General features: G+C 32.5%; 2 protein-coding genes across 2 annotated transcripts; both read left to right on the plus strand.

Moving 5' to 3' along the window:
- Positions 1-1,271: 1,271 nt before the first annotated feature.
- On the plus strand, positions 1,272-14,343 carry LOC127736429 (uncharacterized). Its single transcript, XM_052246974.1, has 6 exons — positions 1,272-1,370; positions 3,015-3,577; positions 7,209-7,775; positions 13,497-13,595; positions 14,103-14,250; positions 14,307-14,343. Exons 2-6 carry the CDS (start codon positions 3,043-3,045, stop codon positions 14,341-14,343), a joined length of 1,386 nt encoding a protein of 461 aa, XP_052102934.1. The 5' UTR covers positions 1,272-1,370; positions 3,015-3,042.
- Positions 14,253-19,424, plus strand: LOC127736408 (uncharacterized). Its single transcript, XM_052246945.1, has 3 exons — positions 14,253-14,375; positions 16,726-16,920; positions 17,536-19,424. Exons 1-3 carry the CDS (start codon positions 14,354-14,356, stop codon positions 18,354-18,356), a joined length of 1,038 nt encoding a protein of 345 aa, XP_052102905.1. The 5' UTR covers positions 14,253-14,353; the 3' UTR covers positions 18,357-19,424.
- Positions 19,425-19,482: the final 58 nt, after the last annotated feature.

A 19,482-nucleotide genomic window follows, 5' to 3' on the forward strand; every position in this document is an offset into this window, starting at 1 on the left:
GAGTCCTTTTTCCTCGTAAATCTTAAGAGAAGATTTTGTGGATACAGAGCCAAAATTACTATTCCTACCATCAAAACCATGCATACGGAATCATCCACCCGTCAATCCGTCCGTCCGTATGTCCGTCTACCAGTCTGTCATCTCTCTGTCCGTTCGTCTTCGTTCGTCTGCCTGACTTATTGTATGTTTGTTTGTCTGTTGATGTGCCTTGTAATCAACTAAAGATACGCCGTATTGGCTAGAGAGAGATATTGACGAAACCGTACAATTTGAAGACAATCCCGAGAATGACCATAAAGGAATGCGACAACCACATTACATTATTAAAGGAACTATGTCTCTGGAAGACAAATTTCCTTTTCCTTCGTATATTATACTTATATGAATGCGGGGCAGGGATGTCCTTTTTTGCGAGTGCACAACAGTTTAAATTATGACTGTAAGCATGTTACGTCGTTGTAAAGCACAACTTATCGGTTATGTCGTGGTAGCGTGGTGAGCTCAAGTGTCGGAGGTTGTGGGTTTGATCCCCGGCTGATTCAAACCAAAGACTTGAAAATTGGTATTAGCTGCTTCTAAGGACACAGCATTTAGGAGTAAAAGCAAAATCTGGTCTGCTCGGAGTAGGAACAAAGTGTCCGAGTAGAGTAAAATGTCTTCATGTGGAATGTTACCTTGTGAACTACCACGTTGAAAATCTGGCTCAGCATGTCAATCTAGTACAAAGCATGGTACATATTCATTTCGCCCGTCCTGAAAATGATTCTAATATGCCCGTGGACGTTAAACAGCTTTTCTTTTATCCATCCATCATTTTAAACCAACACAGCCTTTGCTTTCAAACTCAATTAATAACTTATAATATGTGTTCTGGTTTACGATGCATCCATCAATTCTAGGCCATGCTTTTTGCAGTTTGCAAGTCTTTAGATTGTTGACTGTAATGCTCAATTCGTCTTAAAGATCGCGTGCGCCTATTCTTAAACAATTTATTTTTTAAAGATGTGAATATGATATAATTATTAAGGTTATCAAAAGTCGCATAGAAATAAAATGATTTAAATAAACAGGCGAGTATTATTCTATACCTAAGATTTAAATATGGATTAACGCTTTTCTAAAAGGAATGTTTTTAAATGTTTTGATTAAAACTGGTATAACATACTTTTGTATACATTGTAATATGAACAAAATAGTATTATGTTTTCTGAATAAGAATTGTATAAAAACTTCCTTGACTTCATATTTTCATACACATGTAACTATCATATTCTAATTAAATCAACAAAGAAATGATGTCGATTACAAGATTGCAGGGGTGCAGTTTATGCATGTATTAGTTATGAAGAAATCCTCTCAGTGTATTCAAAGTAGGTATATAGATCTTTTATGCTTGTTTCAGAAATAGTTTTTTCGTTTTCTTTTAGTTTTTATTTCATGGATTCATTTAAAAAAAAAAAAAAAAAAAGAACAAGGCAACGGATTTTAGTTATATTTTGAAAAACCTGTATACATTTTCCATACATATTCATTTTGATATATATAAATGATAAAGGAATGTTTCTTTTTAATATAGTATAAAGATATTTTTTATATTCTTTGGAGCCATCTTACGCTGTTTATATTTCACAACTCGTTTGCTGTGCCCGTGTCTGTGTGACGTTTTAGATTTCAATGAACGCAATCTATGTATTACTGCTACATTATTAGGTCTAATTTTACAGAGATGTTGTTCACCGAGCCCGAAAATCTAGATACGGTACGAATAAACATATCCATCCTTTACATTAACATATTATAAAAGGTTACTAACTCAAAACTGTAATTACATCTTTGAAAATGGTTTTTACTGGTATAAATATAGATTTTGTTATCAATATATTAAAACTAAACTAAACATTATTGTCATATACATATGCATATTTAAGGGACAAGGTCATGTTTTACTCTGACTGTTAAAGACGTCTTTACGCTAAATCCATTGGATTTTAGATTACAGGCCTGCAGAGTTTATACATGTATTAATTATGAAGAAATCCTCTGAGCGTATTTAAAGTAGGTATATAGATTTTTTTTTATACTTGTTTCATTTTTTCCACTTTTTATAAAATGGTGCTTGCTGTCAGCTATGAAAAAATTATTAACTGCTGCCGGTTATTATTGCAGGGTCATTCGTCATCAATCGACAAATTCAGTAAACTATACCTCAATTGTACATTTTAAGTGTAAAAAGATAAATATCAGAAAACAGGAAAATATTATGAAAAATGTAAAACAAAGACTACAATAAATGGTGTTTGTAAATCTTTGGTATTCTCTATGAAAGTGCTGCAAAGTTCAAACTGGCCTAATTCAACTATTAAGATATGTCTAAAATGATTTAATACATTTGGTAGGTCTTTAAACATATCAATGAAATCTCTAGAAAATAGAAGTACGTTTGAGCATTTTACGGTTAAATATTTTTTAACTATAATTTACATATGATATATCCGACATACATATTTGTTTTCCTGCAGTGCAAGTTCATTGTTGACATTGCTATTCTTTAAATAAAACCTTTTTATACAATAATATTTTGAAAAGTGGAAGAATATGATAAACAAAGTCATGAAATTTTTTATATCATATGTACTATCAGTCCCCGGTCGATATTAGTCTTCAAGTCTTCAGCTTTAGGGCTGATATACTCACCTACGGCTGATAATAGATCGTATAGAAAACTGTCGTATACTAATCTCTTGAGATCAATTCATGTAACCAAGTAAGATCATCAATTGTATAATCTTACTCAAAAAGTCGTTTTAATTCCATCAAGAAACATGTCAATAGAACAGTAATGTCTGTTTGAGACTATTTAAGTTTGATGCCTGAACAAAATATGTATACTATGTCTACAGTGTTCTACGGTAACAACTCAATTAACGTTTACAAGTACTATATTGACACCATCTAGATGAAGTGTGCTATTTAATGAACCAAAACATTATCACTTTATTCTCTATTTTTTTCAGCAGATAATTTGTAAAACTCGCATTTAAAATGCCTGTTACACCTGAAGACAGACGTGCAAAATTAGGATGTGTTATTCTCAGGCTATTTCCTAAAGTAATGCAAATCATCTTAAAAGAATACATAAGTCTAAGGGGTTTACGAGGGAAATTTCAACTAAAAGATGTTCGAACAGCTTTTACAAAGAAAGAAATTTCGTTAATGGAGCAGCTTCCATGTATAGATGATTTCACAGTTGAACTGTGTTATAAAATATTACGATACGAAAATGTAATGCCTGAACCATCTTGCAAATGGGGAAATATACCACATGATACCGAAGTCGAAGTTGCTGATGATATCCAGCGCATTATTAATACTATAAATGATGTAATCAGTAAAAAGTGTGAAGATATATCTGAAGAGTTTTACGATGAATATCTTAAGAAAATAAAAGATATAACGAAGCGCATTGATGGACATTTGCATCACGACACTTGCATCAAGCTGTACACAACAATTTGCAGCTCAGATATGAATCATCTTTGCATTCTTCAAGATCTGACCCTAATGCAAGCAATTAATGGTATGATAAGTAAAAACATCAATAGAAAGATTTTTATATGTTGCTTATTAGAATAAATATCATAAAAAAATAATACTAAAAGAACCAGACATAATATCTGAAAGGTCTAAAGAGTACATGTACGTATACCATTAATTTAAAGTTTATTAGTACAAATTATCCACGTATAGACTGTCTTCTATTTAGAGACAGCGGACAACTATTTGTTTTTTAATAAACATCATGCAAACGATGTTGAACGAGTGACAACATTTGTTCTGTCATGTACTATTATTTTAAATGGATTGGCGTTTATTCTAATAGTTCATAATTAATGAATCAGCTATGGCTTTTGTTAGGGAAGTATTGCTTTTTTAACTGTAAATTTTTCTCTGTCTCTTTCAGTCACCGTGAAAAAATTATGTAATGCGTATCAATATTTTCATAGAGCGTTTGGCATTCATAGCGAAGAAATTCAATACTGGATACTTCACAAAAAATAGTTGACACTTGTTTAAAAAGAAATGCTTATAGAATGACTTTCAATAAAACAAGTCAATTTTTTTTCATTAACCAAATAAAGATCTATAGGAAACAAAATTATTGTAAAAACCAAATTCATTTCCTTCATGACAATATTATTTTATATTTAACCACATTATTGAATAATATTTCTTTACGCAATATTCAATTTAGATAAAGATATCAAAGAGTATTGTTGAAAAAAAGATGATGTTTCTTCTCATGGCGGTAAAACATATACTTGACAATAATCGAATATAGAAAAAAAAACACAAGAGTGAAATGTCTCGCCTGCTTTAATTATCATGATTGAGGTTATTTTGGAAGTCTTTAAAATGGAGGTTTAAATACAAATATCACATAAACTCAAGACTATCAATGATCCTTGTAAATGAGGTCAGGCTAAGTGGGGTCACGCCGGACAGACATGTACAAACCTTACAATCACACCATACACCAAATATGATAAGCCTATTGCTTAAAGCAATTAAAAAAATGGCCTAATCATGAAAAAATATCATTGACTAATAATCCATGAACATGAGGTTAAGGTCGGATGAACCCTGCCAGACAGACATGTTCACCTTACAATAATTCCATACGACTACTGTTGCCCATTCCTTAAAGTATCTGATAAATTGTGAAAACTTAACATTGTCCAATTAACCATGAAAAAAAATCAATAGCAGATGAAACCTGCTAGTCGGACATGTATACCTACCAAACATTAAATACACCAAATGTATATGCATTATAGTATCTTAGATACGGACTTGACAAAGAAAACTCAATCTTGATCACTGATACTTGATATGAAGTCTAGGTCAGTGGAACTCTGTCTGACTGACGTGTAGACCTTGCAAGGATCCCATATGTCTAATATAGTTATTCTTTTACTCATTATAAGTGCGTATTTCACATAACACAAAAACTGTACCTTTTTTCAAGCATCCATTGAACCATGAATATGAGGTCAGGGACAATTGACATGGCAGATGAAAATTTTGTAACGTAAGGCATCTACATACTAGTACCAGGTATGAAGCATCCAGGTTTTCTATCTTCTGAAATATAAAACATGCAATTCCCGTTTGAATGGTTTTACACTAGTAATTTTTCGGGCCCTTTGTAGCTTGCTGTTAGGTGTGAGCCAAGGCTCCGTGTTGAAGACCGTACTTTGACCTGTAATGGTTTACTTTTATAAATTTTGACTTGGATGGAAAGTTGTCTCATTGGCACTCATACCACATCTTCTTATATCTAACTAAGCAGTTTACGTCTTCGTCGCAGCCGCCACCAACAGATAGTAATCCTATGTTTCACATTCTGCGGCTTTCGTCGCATGCGAGACAATAAAATGAAGAGTAAATATATTATGATTATGTGTGAGTGTTTACTTGCATTTCAAAAAACTTTGTAGGTATGAACAAATAACCATTGTTAACATTGCAGATTTTAGGTTTAATATTCACTGCTGTTTCTATTTAGTTATATAGCCTTTCTTCTTGTAAAAGAGTAAAGAAATTTTTATAAACATCAAAACTTTATAATGAAACTATTCTGATATTACATTGCAGATGAATTAGTATATACACACATTCTTTCATACAGTATAATTTAATATTGTTTCTTTTAAAGATGTATTGTTTTGTTTATAATATTGGTATTAAAGAGTTAAGTACTTTTGAAAAATAGATTTTCTCTTTATAATCTTGTAGGTACATTTTTTTTTATTCCATCGATCTAATTTAGAATAGAGATAGCTGAGTATGATTAACGTATAGTTTAGCTTTGATTATTTTCCTTTTATCAGCCAGGAACTTCGAAGTGTTGTTTGGGAAATTGTGTGTTCACTAGGATGTATTCGTACGACCTTCGACAAAGAGAAAAACACTTATCGAAAAGTCAGCTATCACAGGTCCCACTTGATCCGTTTGATGTGTACTGATTAATACTTATATGATAATAACATGATTTATTCGTTAGTTGTAATTGGTTCTGAAATAACATGTACTTTGTGTCTTGTGATTTCATGTTTGTTTTATTTTTACTGGTTGTTCTTATGTCGTGCTATTACACCACTGTACCATGTTAAGAAGATGGTTGATTGTACACAAACATGTCAAACCTGGCCTCATTCTTTATGTAAAAATAACAAAATACCGAACTCCAAGGAAAATTCCATACGGAAAGTCCTTTATCAAATGGCAAATCAAAAACTCAAACACATCAAACGAATACAAAACAACTGTCATCTTCCTGACTTGGGACAGGCATTTCCTTATGTAGAAAATGGTGAATTAAACCTGTTTTCAGGAATCTTCATGACTTATTATATCATCAAATGATCCTCGCCATCGTTAAATTATCTTCCGCCATCGTCAATTCCAAATGATCTCCGCTTTTGACAAAATTTGTTTTCATTTTGTTAGCCGCCGCCATTTTTGTTAGCAATTATGATCAATTGCATGTAATTGAATTACCCTCATTGTATTATAATCCAGATGTTCCTCCTGATTACAGTTTGAAAGCCCGGAGGGATATACGACTTAAGATCACTAATCACTTGTACAGGAAGCAGGAAGATCGACACACCTGACAGAAGAACACTTGATCAAGATAGACAGTTGATTGCATTATTTAATTGCGTTTTAACAAATGCTCATGAAATTTAGATTATAATATACATTTTAGATCCAGTTACGAAGGAAAAAGTTTAAAAAGTCGAACACGTGCTTTTATATTGACTTTTGCAATTAGAATTGATTCATCCAGTTTACATTCAGAATCGAAAGATGCATGTGTTGCATAGTCTATTACTATGACATTTACAATTTAAAGTCATTAAAACCATTTAAGTTGTAAACGTTTGCTCTCCAAATCTTTTTGTAACGTTTTACAAAACAGCGAAAAAAAGATCCACCCCATGTTAAAGTCCTAAACAGACAGCTTGTGGTCATTCTTGACGAAAAGGGGGGGGGGGGGGGGGAGGGGGGGGGGGGGGGGGGGGGGTATATGCATGCTTAACATTGGAATTGTTACAAATGACAATTAATGAAAATATTGGTTATTCTATAATGAAATAAATATGTAATATCGCCATGTCATTATCAAGCATTTACCTTTGCAGTGAGTCAAATTGTTGATGAAGATGGCGAGACCAAAGAATGCTTTTCAAGAATGTCCTTTGTTATTACGGACACGTTTCCAAATATCCTTAGAGATGTAATTAGATCAAGTATTCATGCAAACAGATTGTACAAATTATGCATTCCACATCTTCGCAATTTCTCTCCAGACCAGCAAAATTGCTTACAAGACTTAGATTTGTCAAATTCGTATGGCTCTTTAGACGTTTCATTAATTTATAGACTGTTAAAACAGTTTCAGTTGATATCACCGCCTACTAAAGGATGGGGTATATTCCCTTGCAAAGTTGATAACAGATTAGGTGATGATGTAGAACGCATTCGTTATTACAGAAACCAAATGGCACACAAAACTAATATCCGCATTGAGAGAACTGAATTTGAGAATTACTTTGACAGTTTTCGTGATATTGGTCACAAAATGGATATAAACTTTTTCCAGAAAACAAATTATGAGGAGACAATCATTTTGCATAAAACCTGTAGGATAGATATACATATGCAGAATAAGTATATAAATACCTTGAAGGAGCTGGAAAACATAAAATGTGAGTAATTGCTGCTAGTGTTTTGGAGTGATCTTTCGTATTATATTGGCGATATAAACATACCGTATAGATTTTTTAACGCGTTGGTGTTCATTTTTAACGCGTTGGTTTTCACGAATTAACGCGGTTTTGTTTTTACTTTTAACGCTTTGGTTTCACTTTTAACCATCAATTGTAAAAAAAGAATTGCGCATTTATTCATAAATAATACGTTATGAAAAATCAACCCGTTAGTTTTGCAAACTTTACAGCTAAGTTTCACTTCTAACGTTATTGTTTCACATATTCATACTGTTTGCTTGGTATTTGTGTCCACTAATCAAAAACTTTATGTACAACTGTACAAACTAAACTAACGGCCAGCTTTAATTTCATGCATAAACATGAATTATTTTGGCGGCAAAAAATAATCATGGCTGAGTCGTTCGCAGCACTTCTACGAATGTTAATTAATCGCGCTCAGAGATTGGATACAAGGGGGTAGACGACGGCAATTGTTTCGGAAATTCAACATGATGATGATGCCTTGTTTGTGTACGGTCCGGGTCAAGATTTTGGTTAACAAAATTTACTCTAAAATAATAAATAATGTACAATTAACCCCAAAGTTCAACATGAGGGACAGCGTGATATTTATCAGAGGGGTAGGGCTCGTGTATGACATTTATTTTCGACCAAATACTCCAATCAACTCTTTTTTTTCAGTTCAAGAATTGTACACGGCCATTTGAGGCCATGGAGGCAATATAATCGACGTTACGTGAGAATCAGGCCTAAGGCTGCAGAATTTAAGACTGAAACCTTTTCCGTAAACGAGGTTAAATATGTCATGGTCATAATTAAAACAAATAATGGTCTCAGAAGTACCATGATATATTAAACCCCTCCTTAAGAAATTTTTGTTACAAGATACCAATTTATAAAAAGAATAAAAGGGACATGATATATTGACCCCTACTCTTTTCATTTACAAGGTAGCCCGTGTCAAAACAAAATTTAAAGTAAAGTGAACACGTCCTCAATGGGATTAAACTGTATTTTTTAAAAGTCACTTTACATTGTAAGTCATGTATAATGCCTCAAAAATGATAGTTGAGCTTGTAGTAATTTGAATTGTGTGGAAGCACTTATCTAGAACTTCCATCTGAATGAACGTCGGGAAAACAAATATTTTTAACATGGAATAGAGATGTATCGTTTTTTTGTTTCCATATACTAGTATATTGAGTGCACTGTATATTTAAGCCATATTTCGTATACGCTATCCCATAGTAAGATTGGAAAACCAAAAGAGAGGCAAAAATGCCAGAATGAATATTCAAACTACTAGGTCTAAATCAAATTGACAATGCCATGGCAAAAAACGAAAAAACGACGAAATGACAAACAAAGTACACAAAAACATAACATAGACAACTAAAGAATGAGATACAAAACATACCCCCTACTGGTTCTTTATTACAAAGGCGATAATTAGGCATGCATCAACGCTTTATAATATTCATCTCAAACATTCAGCCAGAGATGAAAACAATCTAAAGCTATTAAAGATGACCAACGATCCGCCATCTTGGATTTTTTTAAACATTGACACAAATCATGCCTTTTTGTGTTCTTTTTATCTACAAAACACGAGATCTATGCTTCAAACAGTTTATAAACCAGAGGTTTTAAGGTATGAAGGAAAAGTCGTAAAAATGCCTAATATTAGCTATTAACCAGCTACCTTTTATTTATCACCAAGTCATTTAAAAATATGCTACATCTCAAATCGTATTTAAAGATAGAGAAGATAACGTTATTAATGTCAATATACATAAAAAGGCCGCCATTTCACCATCTTGGACTTTCGAGAGAAAAAAAACAACTGTTCAACATCTTCATATTTTTTTACTTCCAATCAAACTGAATGTAAAATGCAACGTAAAAATCATAAAAATTCACGATTCAGCCATCTTGGATTAAACAACTCACTGGTTATTACCAATCTGTAAAATCTGGGGGTACAACTCATATATTTAAGAAAAAGATGGTACCTTAATTTTCCAGATGGATTTTCCAGATGGACATAAACACAGATGGACGGACGGACGGACATGTAAACTGAGAGCAATCATAAAGTTCACTAACACCTAAGGCATATATTGTTTATATGTGAAATGATATCGCGCAAATAAATGGCAATTTAAATATCGATGGAGGGTGCATTTCTCTCCTTTGAGGTAGGGTAGAGACAAAAAGGTTTATAGCAACAGCTTTTAGTCTTTAGTTGTCTATGTTGAGTTTTGTGTACTGTTGTTTGTTTTTTCGTTGCTTTTCGTTTTTTTTTCAATGGCAGTCAGTTCGTTTTCGACTTATCAGTATGAATATCACTTTGTATGTCACTTACAAAAGTGATTTTAATTCCATCTGTGAAAAAATTCAGATATTTATGATTTGCATTAGGTTGTAATCTGCAACCTTATCATATATTTAAGAAATAATTCATGGGGGCTTGAATATATCGTGATTTTACCACGGGTTGTCCCTTTAATGCCGATATTTTACCCTGAGCGATGAATATATCGTGATTTTACCACGGGTTGGCCTTTTATGACAAATATTTTACCCTGAGCGATAGCGAGGGGTAAAATATCGGCATTAAGGGACAACCCGTGGTAAAATCACGATATATTCAAGCCCTATGAATTATTTCGATTCTAATAGGACAAATACGGCAATTGTTTTGGATCGAAGCGCTATAGATGAAGGCAATATTTGCCGTTCCCATAAATAAACGCACTTTTAAATTGACGTAAAAGACCGGAGCAAACTGAATAAATGACATGCTTAAACTATTTACAATAGCATATTTAGATAGGTTTGGATGAATCTAAATGATAATTGTACTTATATGTCTTATATGTATACAACAAATGGTTTATATAACACATTTTTGCATCGTTTGTTTACGTTTCCTTGTTGTGATGATTTTCGGTTTCACAAGCGTGTATTTTCCCGTAAAATGCTTATATTCTTACGTCATCGTTCTATGACGTCGGGTAGCTCATTCATAAAAAAACATATGACGCGGGAGTACGATTGGAACAGCCCAAACAATATATTCATATTTTACCACGGGTGTGTACTCAAAGCGTTTGAAGAACGTCATGTTAGAATTCCTATTAATTTCTCGGCCTTATCATATATCATGCAGCTAATAATAGTGACTTATTCCAATGGCTCATTCCTTCCTCTTATTACATAGTAAGTGCCACCCAACACCGGAGATTTAAACGTGTCAACATGACTGGGTCAGTAACGTTTGCAAATACTAGCTGTAAGAAGTTCTTGTTTCTAAAAATTCTGGTTAAAACACATTAGTCGATAGACTCTACGATACGCTGTTAAAACCGTTGACTGTATCCGTCCATGTCAATCGTATCACTCAGAAGCATTATACGATCACAAAATGTTTGTTTGATCAATGTTTAATTGGTTAGCACAAAACAGAATTCGAACTTACGGTATAAAATGAGAAAACTGTAACGTTTGAAGTAAAAATTAACAGTTAAGTTTACATAACTTACGCGTTGATTTTTAATACCGTATGAATCTCGAATTAACGCGTTAGTTTTTACAATCAATGCGTTGGAAGTAAATGAACAACGCTTCAAGTATGTTTTCACGGTAAGGTCATACTGCAAATGACACTAATTGCCACTCATAGTTGTTCTCCGTTAACCACAATTGTTAAATATCTATCAGCATATTTCTTCATATTGCGTAATCAGAACATGTTTGCAATCAACGCGTTAAAGTGCAAAACAACCTTTCAAAAGGGAAAACCAACGCGTTTAAAGTGAAAATCAATGCGTCGGAAGTAAATAAACAACGCTTCAATTATGTTTTCACTTTTTCAAAGTTTTAAACGGTAAGGTTATACCGCCAATGACACTAATTGCCACTCATTGTTGTTCTCCGTTAACCAAAATGGTAAAATATTTATCAGCATTGAGTAATCAGAACGTGTTTGGTAAATTAGAGCACTTTTGAAACCATGTTAAAAACACATATATTTAAAAAAAAAATAACAAAAAAAAAATAAAACAGTAAACTGAAGTTCGGGTAAGATCAACCTAAATTTTAACCGGAGGTAATCACACGTGCGCTTGAATGGATAAACCGTTCATACTATTTTATGATGGCTTATTTATCGTTCTTCATGACAAGATCCTGTATTAAGTCGACCTCAGTGAGAAAATAATGACAGGATTTTTCTAAATGTACGATAAATGATATATAAAACCTATCCGTTGTCGGCCTTCTTGGAATTTTCAAAAAGATAAATGCGAATTAACTATTCCGGATTCTAAATCTGTTCAAAACCCTTTATGATAAAAATCCTTCCAGAAAACTTTTACCACGGTTTTGTGTCTACAATGGATACCTAATACGCCGTGTGCTGGTGTAGATGAAAAGTCATTACATTAAATAATATAGAAAAATTCCTTCGAGTGGCACAAGAGACACAAACGCTCGCCCCTCCATAACACATAATTTCAGGTATATTTAAAGGTTGTTTGGTAGATCCTTAAGTATTTTAATGACCGTTTTGACAGTTTGGTCAATCAGCTATCTGCACATATTTACTTTCAAATGCATTTATTTGAATTTCAATATTCGATGTTATAGCCTCTCGCAAATACTTCACTGCAAACCATACGAAATTGCAAAAACTGTAGCTTAAATCAAACCAAGAGACCTTTATCTGTGTATTGTAGTTTGGAAACGCAATGTTACGACATTTGGACAAACTTTAACTCATTGGCAGTCATACCACATATCATTATTTTCATAAAAGATTCATTCAATAATTGTTATCTTCCTGTATACTTAACTACCCCAATTTAGGGTGTTTGATTCTTTATAAACACTATATATTGTCTTGTTCGTCTCAGCATCTCAGATTTAGTTAAAGAAAATAATGTGATAAAAGAAGCAATATTCAGCTTAAACTTCAGAAACAATTATATGAAAATAAAAATTAATTCAAGAAAGACGACGGGTTAACAGTTTAGTAATAACAGAAATGATCACAATTGTACTGCTTTAGATGCGCATTTGGACAATTAATGCTCCTCCAGTGACGCCCGAGGTTAAAATATACACTTAAACTGCGGGTGATCTCTGGTGCTCCGGAAGGGTAGGCAGATCCTGCTCCACGTGCGGCACTCTTCGTGTTGCTCTTATTAGTACAAATCCGGTGATAAGTCTAATTCGGTAGGGCATATTTTGAGGAAAAGAAGACGGGATTGTGGTTACGACAATTGAAACATATCCGTCTTCATCTGTAAAACAGGTACTTAGTATTCCATAACGGTCAACCAACTTGTGATGGTGTTTCTACATTTTTTAAGGGGTGATTTCGACTTCGCCACTACGATATTTTTCTAAATTTCTATCAAACACTGTCCTTTTTTTCTTGCCAGTATCAGGGACTAACAGTCAACTTAGGTTGTAGGTAGTTTATACCAAATGTTTAGATAAGCTTATGCCATCAGCACCTGATGTTTACATTACATCATCGTCTGAGATCTAACATTTTGCAGTTCGATTAGTAATCATAAATTCCGATAATCATCTGATAGATCTTTCATTTTCGGTCCAACAGCATCTCATGTCCTACGCTATGTTTTTATTGTAATTCATTGTAATTATAATTTCAATATATTTTTACAGTGATATTTGAAAGAACGCCAATCAAGTTTTACTGGGGAAATAGCTTTAACAGAAGTTTAGTTCAACTGAGATCTATAATACAAGATGAGAAATCAAAAGGTAGCAAATTAACATAAGATGTCTGACACTACTTGAAATTGTTTACGTCTTTTGAGACGGCAAATACAATTGCTTTCTACATTCGTTGAAAAGTGTTAACACCATACACTACTGCACCATTTTCTTTACACCGCTGCACCATTCCCCATACACCATTGCATCATTTTTTCTTTCCATTTGACTTACACGATTCGCACCATGCAAAATTGTCCATAAGGTAAAGCGCATGAATAAATAGTAAACTTCCAAACATTGTTTTAAAACGATTTAAATTTTAAACAACGAAACAATATTTCCTTTTGCACCATGCACCATTGTCAATTGCACAATACACAATAAACTATTACACCATACACGATACAGCATTACAGAATAAACGTTTTATTGGAAAGATTATGTCATTCAATGGTTGTACCACATGTTAAGATGTCTATTTTAGTGACACCTAAAGAAATATATAGCAATCAATGTAATATAGAATGTTATGACATGAATATTTTTTTCTAGGGAGAGAAAAAGTCCGGGTACAGATAATATTCCAGACTGAATCTGACATAGAGAGAACTATTGATATTCTAAATTCACTTAGAGATGACATAAATAAAGGCTTAAGTGGAATAGAATTCATTGTGGCCAAAAAAGGGAGCATTGTCATGCTGGATATCTTTGAAACAGAAAGAAGATTACAATCTGCTTTGGGTTTGTTTCTAGAAAGGATTTTGGAACACATTACAACCTCTTGGACTAAAAATATTGATATGGTTTTGGTCCCCGTTGAAGGTTCGTCAACTATGTTTCTATAGAGTTGGTACGTGGCTGTTTCTGTATTGGACCTGTATAGATTTGAGGTATGCTGAACTATTCCCGAGACTAGAAGAATCAAGAACCAGTACGATTGATAGAGAATCTACATAAGGGCCAAAACAGAAACAGCCAGTTAATAACACTTGGTTTAATGATTCTTAATCTTTGAGTCAATTTAAAGCTTACCGTTAAGCCTGTGCAGAAAAACATATGATTTTGAAATTATCTGTTAGGTCACGCTGAATTTGCTCATAATGATACGATTTCTGATTTCCTACCCAAATATTTTTTATATGCAAATGCAACACAATTTATCTAGCTAACATAAAGTAGTTGGGGAGGATAGGTATGACATCAAACCGTTATTATTCTTAACTTCTGTCTTTTTGTGTTTTTGATCGACAAAAATGAAAGTGATGTGAATTGAAAATTTTACTCGAAATTATTTCTTGTAAAGGAGCATTAGCTGTCAAATTCATGATCACTGATTTGACTAAAATTGTCATCTTTGATATATAATACACTAAAACGTTTATTGAATTTACAAAAAGTCCACAAAAAACCCCCAATTAATATTGCATGGACTCGTAATTATGTACCAGCATTTCGTGCGTATTTTACACACGCTATCTATTCAATAACCATCCAGGTTGCCTCCGAAGTCTGCCGATTGTCATATGACCAGATAAAAACAATAGTATTATTATTAGACAGACAAGCACGTGTAATCGATATGTTTTGTTGTCCTGGTGTCTCTCTTTCTTCAATTTTCACTGTTGACATTTTTTCTTCTTAATAACTGAAAACGCTTAGTACATGCGTAACTATCTCCAACAAAGGCTCAAATCAAAGCTTGCATAAATACGGATGCAAGAGAGGTTGACATATTAACTTGCAACACCATTATACATAAGCGATGATTTTTAGCTTATTCTGACAAAATTAAACGAATATGACTGCTATCATCGAAGTATTGTTTCAATATTCCGCTTTTATAAATGTTTGAAACAAAATTCCTATCCTGTTTTTTACATAAATCGTAGCTAATGCCCCTTTAAGTCTTACCACAACAACATTTGAACTTTTTCATCGCATATAAGTTTTAAAGTATCATAAAATGTATCTTAAAATCGAAATACGTCCAACCTAAATGTTTAAATAGTTTAGAGGATTTTCTAAAATAAAACATCAATTCTACAAATTATAACAGTATAATTGTACTCTTAATTGGGTAATGTGTTTTACAAAAAAAGTGAGTATCTAATGATTAAATAAAGCGGGACCCAACGTTCACGAATTCCCATCTCATTTTCACGCAATTACTGTCATTTTTTAGACATTGTTCATGTACGGAACCAAATTGAACATATTAGTTTAACTAATGTCCTGCAGATATTTTATCACATAATCTATAATTATGTTTATAAATAGATAAATTCCTTTTGATTTAAAAACATGCTCATAGGTGTTTATGTAATTTGCTTATGCAAAGATTATATACCAAGTTTCTATACCAAGTTATTTGATTAAAAAAATCGAAACCCAACATCCACGGATTCCCTCCTCATCTCCACGCAATTACTGTGACAATCATTTTTTCTAGAAAATACATGGTTTAATATTTGGAATCGAACACAAGATAAAATCTTTGATTTGTTCGATCCAATATCTATAAGTTTTATAGTAATGTTGATTTTCTTAATGAATTTCTTCAATATCATACTGATGTGGTAAAAATATTGATGCTGCTTGCTCATATAAATGTAAAATCATTTCTAGCACATTAATATAGTTTTCACATCGTTGTTGCAGTCGTCTTTTAAACTATAAAATTAGCAAACGTTTAACTAGTTTATTATCCGTTGTTTTTCTTCAATACTACTCGATTTCAAAAGAAATCGAAAATTCCTCCAGATTTCATTAAGATCTACTATTTCATGACTAACAATATCGATCGGGTAATCATTTATAATATAACAAACCTTTTGTACAAAAAGTCTGAGACAATAGGCATTTAGATGTACTCATTTACATCCATTTCATTTGAACTTTGGTGGATAGTTGTCTCATTGTCAATCATCTCCTTATTTTCATATCAACATACGGCCGTGAATGTCTTTCTCAAAACCAGCCAAATTGAGAACAAATCTAAAATGAATAGCGGTTGAATAAATTAACATAATCGTCGGCCATCTGTTTGTGTCGTAAACGTATCTGAATATTTCCAATAGAGTTAGAATAAGATTGAGTTCAGATTATTTGGTTGCCGTCTACTTAGTATGAAAGCCACATTTAAATAAAACATTTTCTCTTCATTTAAATTCAGAGTACAAAACATTGGATACTAAAAAACCCAGCTCAGAACCACTATATCTACACTTTGATTTCGACGCCGATTTATTGGAAACTGATGATAAAATAGAAGAACAACTAAGACAAATATCTGAAGTCATTATCAAACATTCCAACGGAAGTGGAACGAACTCAAACATTACTGCAACACTTTTACCCATTAGTCCTGGTAACTAGTTTATAGTTATAATGTTATTATTTGCAAAAATGTAAATTACTTGTCAATATTTATTTACAGATTAACATAAATGATGTTTTTTTTATCGCTAGTTAAATGTGGTACAGGTATGAACTAAAGTTCCTTATGTGTCAATTATAAAGTAATACGCATATTGACCTCTATAGACATCAACCAACGAACCAGATTCACAGTTACTCATTTAGTTTGGACTTGATATCACTTGTGACTGACATAAAAAGGCGGAAAATTTTATTGTTTCTAGAAAATGAGAGCTATGGATAGCAATATGGTACACCACATGTCAGATTCGTCTATATACAACTCGCCAGTGGCGCTCGAATCAAAACAATTGGAAGGCTAAATCAAGTGCGAAGTTGTAGAATATTGAAAGCCAACAATTACGAAAAAATGTAGTCAATCTTATTAAACTTTCTATGTCTGGGTTAGCAAATGCTAGTGTTTCGAATACATCAACATTTGATCAACCATAAACTTGGTCGGATCGAAGATATATTCTATTTTTACAATTATTTCATAATTCATTTTAAGACATTCACTGATTGGGAAAAATATCAAATCAGCATTTCATTATCTTTATTTCAGAAATTATACCAACCACAACAGAAGCTTTTGCCCAAGCACAGACGCCTGCAATAAACAACCTTCCTGTTTCTATAACTTTTCGTCAAGAGTTAGATATTTCATTTTCAAAAAATAATTATCGGTGCATTCATGAATGTATCAAAATAGGCAAAAAAATAGTGTTTACTGATCACTCTTATAAAAAGAGAGTAATTATTTGTGATGTAGATGGTGCAAATGTCCAGCTCTTTCCTCTTTCCTATGCCCCGTGTTACATTACAGAGGTAGATACTAACACTGTTGCAGTATCATGTTCGTATAACAAAATAATACTGATAGTAAATTTAACTACAGGTTCTATCACCAGTACAATCAAAACTAGTGATTTCTGTTGGGGTATTTCGTATGATGGTAATAACCTGTACGCTTTGGTTGGTAAATTACTGAAGGTTATAAACATGACAGGTAATGTAATACATACTATACTTTTACCTTCAGTTCGAACCTGCGGTATTGCAATACACAAAAACAGGTTGATATGTATAGACAAAGCAGCAATATACTGCTGCTCTCTAGATGGAAAACTAATGTGGAAGTTTCAAAACGATAAATATAGAAATTTATATCATGTGACAATAGATGATGATGACAATATTTATGTAACTGATAGGGACACGAGCACGGTAATAGTAGTATCTGCAGATGGTCGACATAATAGAGAAATTCTTACTCAATCAGATGGACTATACAGACCGACCGGAATTCATTTTGACAAAAACGAAAATGTTATGCTCGTTTGCAATGAAAATAACAGAAAGGCATTTCTTTTTGATGTAATCTAATTGCTATTTTTTCATATGCTTATATGAACTGCGTCGGATTGAAAAACCTTATACAAGTGCACGTATACATGTACATGTATAAGATTTTGATTGATTTTGGAACATTTAAATACGAAATAAAAGATGAATTTGGGTCTGTTTTGTAGGGTTCTAACATCAACTCAATTTGCAAACAGAGATTTTTTTCAACCCGAAATAAGTCAACATATGTATTGATATTCATTTGCATAAGGTTGATTTTTATCCGACACAGCTCATATATTATTTGTTCTACGTACTCAATTCATATAAATGAATTAACAAATCAATGAGGAAACGTAGAGGTCTTTTTATTCGTTTTATCTTTGCTTAGGCCAAATTTTAAGCCGTCTTGCTGATTAGTTTTAAATGTAATTAAAAAAATACTTTTTAGAATCCCGCAATAAGTAAGGGCTCATTCATTTGATTTTAGTTATTTGTATGCCTGAAATCAATCATTGCTTTAAAATAAAAACCTCCTGCACACATACAGCAATACACATGCAAGAACTTTTTTTAAAAATTAAGACCGTTTTTACTGATTTCTAAAAGATAGAAAATCGTATTCTTTCTTCCCTTCTAAAACATATTTTCTCAAAATTTTAGATAGAAAAATTGATTTTAAAAGTATGTCCAACATTAAAGACGAAGCAAATGGCTGGCAGTTTCCCCTTAAACATATCTAATATATAATAATTAGTATATATAAAAATAATTATATATAGTACTTTATATATGAAATCAGACATAACCTTTGTCGATAGACTTATAATTTTGAATTATGAAAATACATTTGTTTGGAGAAAACAAAAGATCATATTATCTGTTGTATTTATGTTATAGCCTTTTTTTCTGGTCTACCCTTTCACAATAATTTATAAACTTTTGTTGATGTTCTTTTAAAATTTTTATCTTAATTTCACCTTGACAACCTTGACAACAAATGAGGCAACCATTTCAAGTAGGAATAAACTGTAAACACAGAGATATGTCTCGCCTTTTTGTACTTTTGATAATGCAAATGTTGAAATTAAAATAGCAATACTTTAACATATAAGTTATGCAAATATTCAAAGTCAATGAACCATGACTGAAGGTACATGGCAAA

The sequence above is a fragment of the Mytilus californianus genome, unplaced genomic scaffold (genome assembly GCF_021869535.1).
Source record: "Mytilus californianus isolate M0D057914Y unplaced genomic scaffold, xbMytCali1.0.p SCAF_30, whole genome shotgun sequence".
NCBI lineage: Eukaryota > Metazoa > Mollusca > Bivalvia > Mytilida > Mytilidae > Mytilus > Mytilus californianus.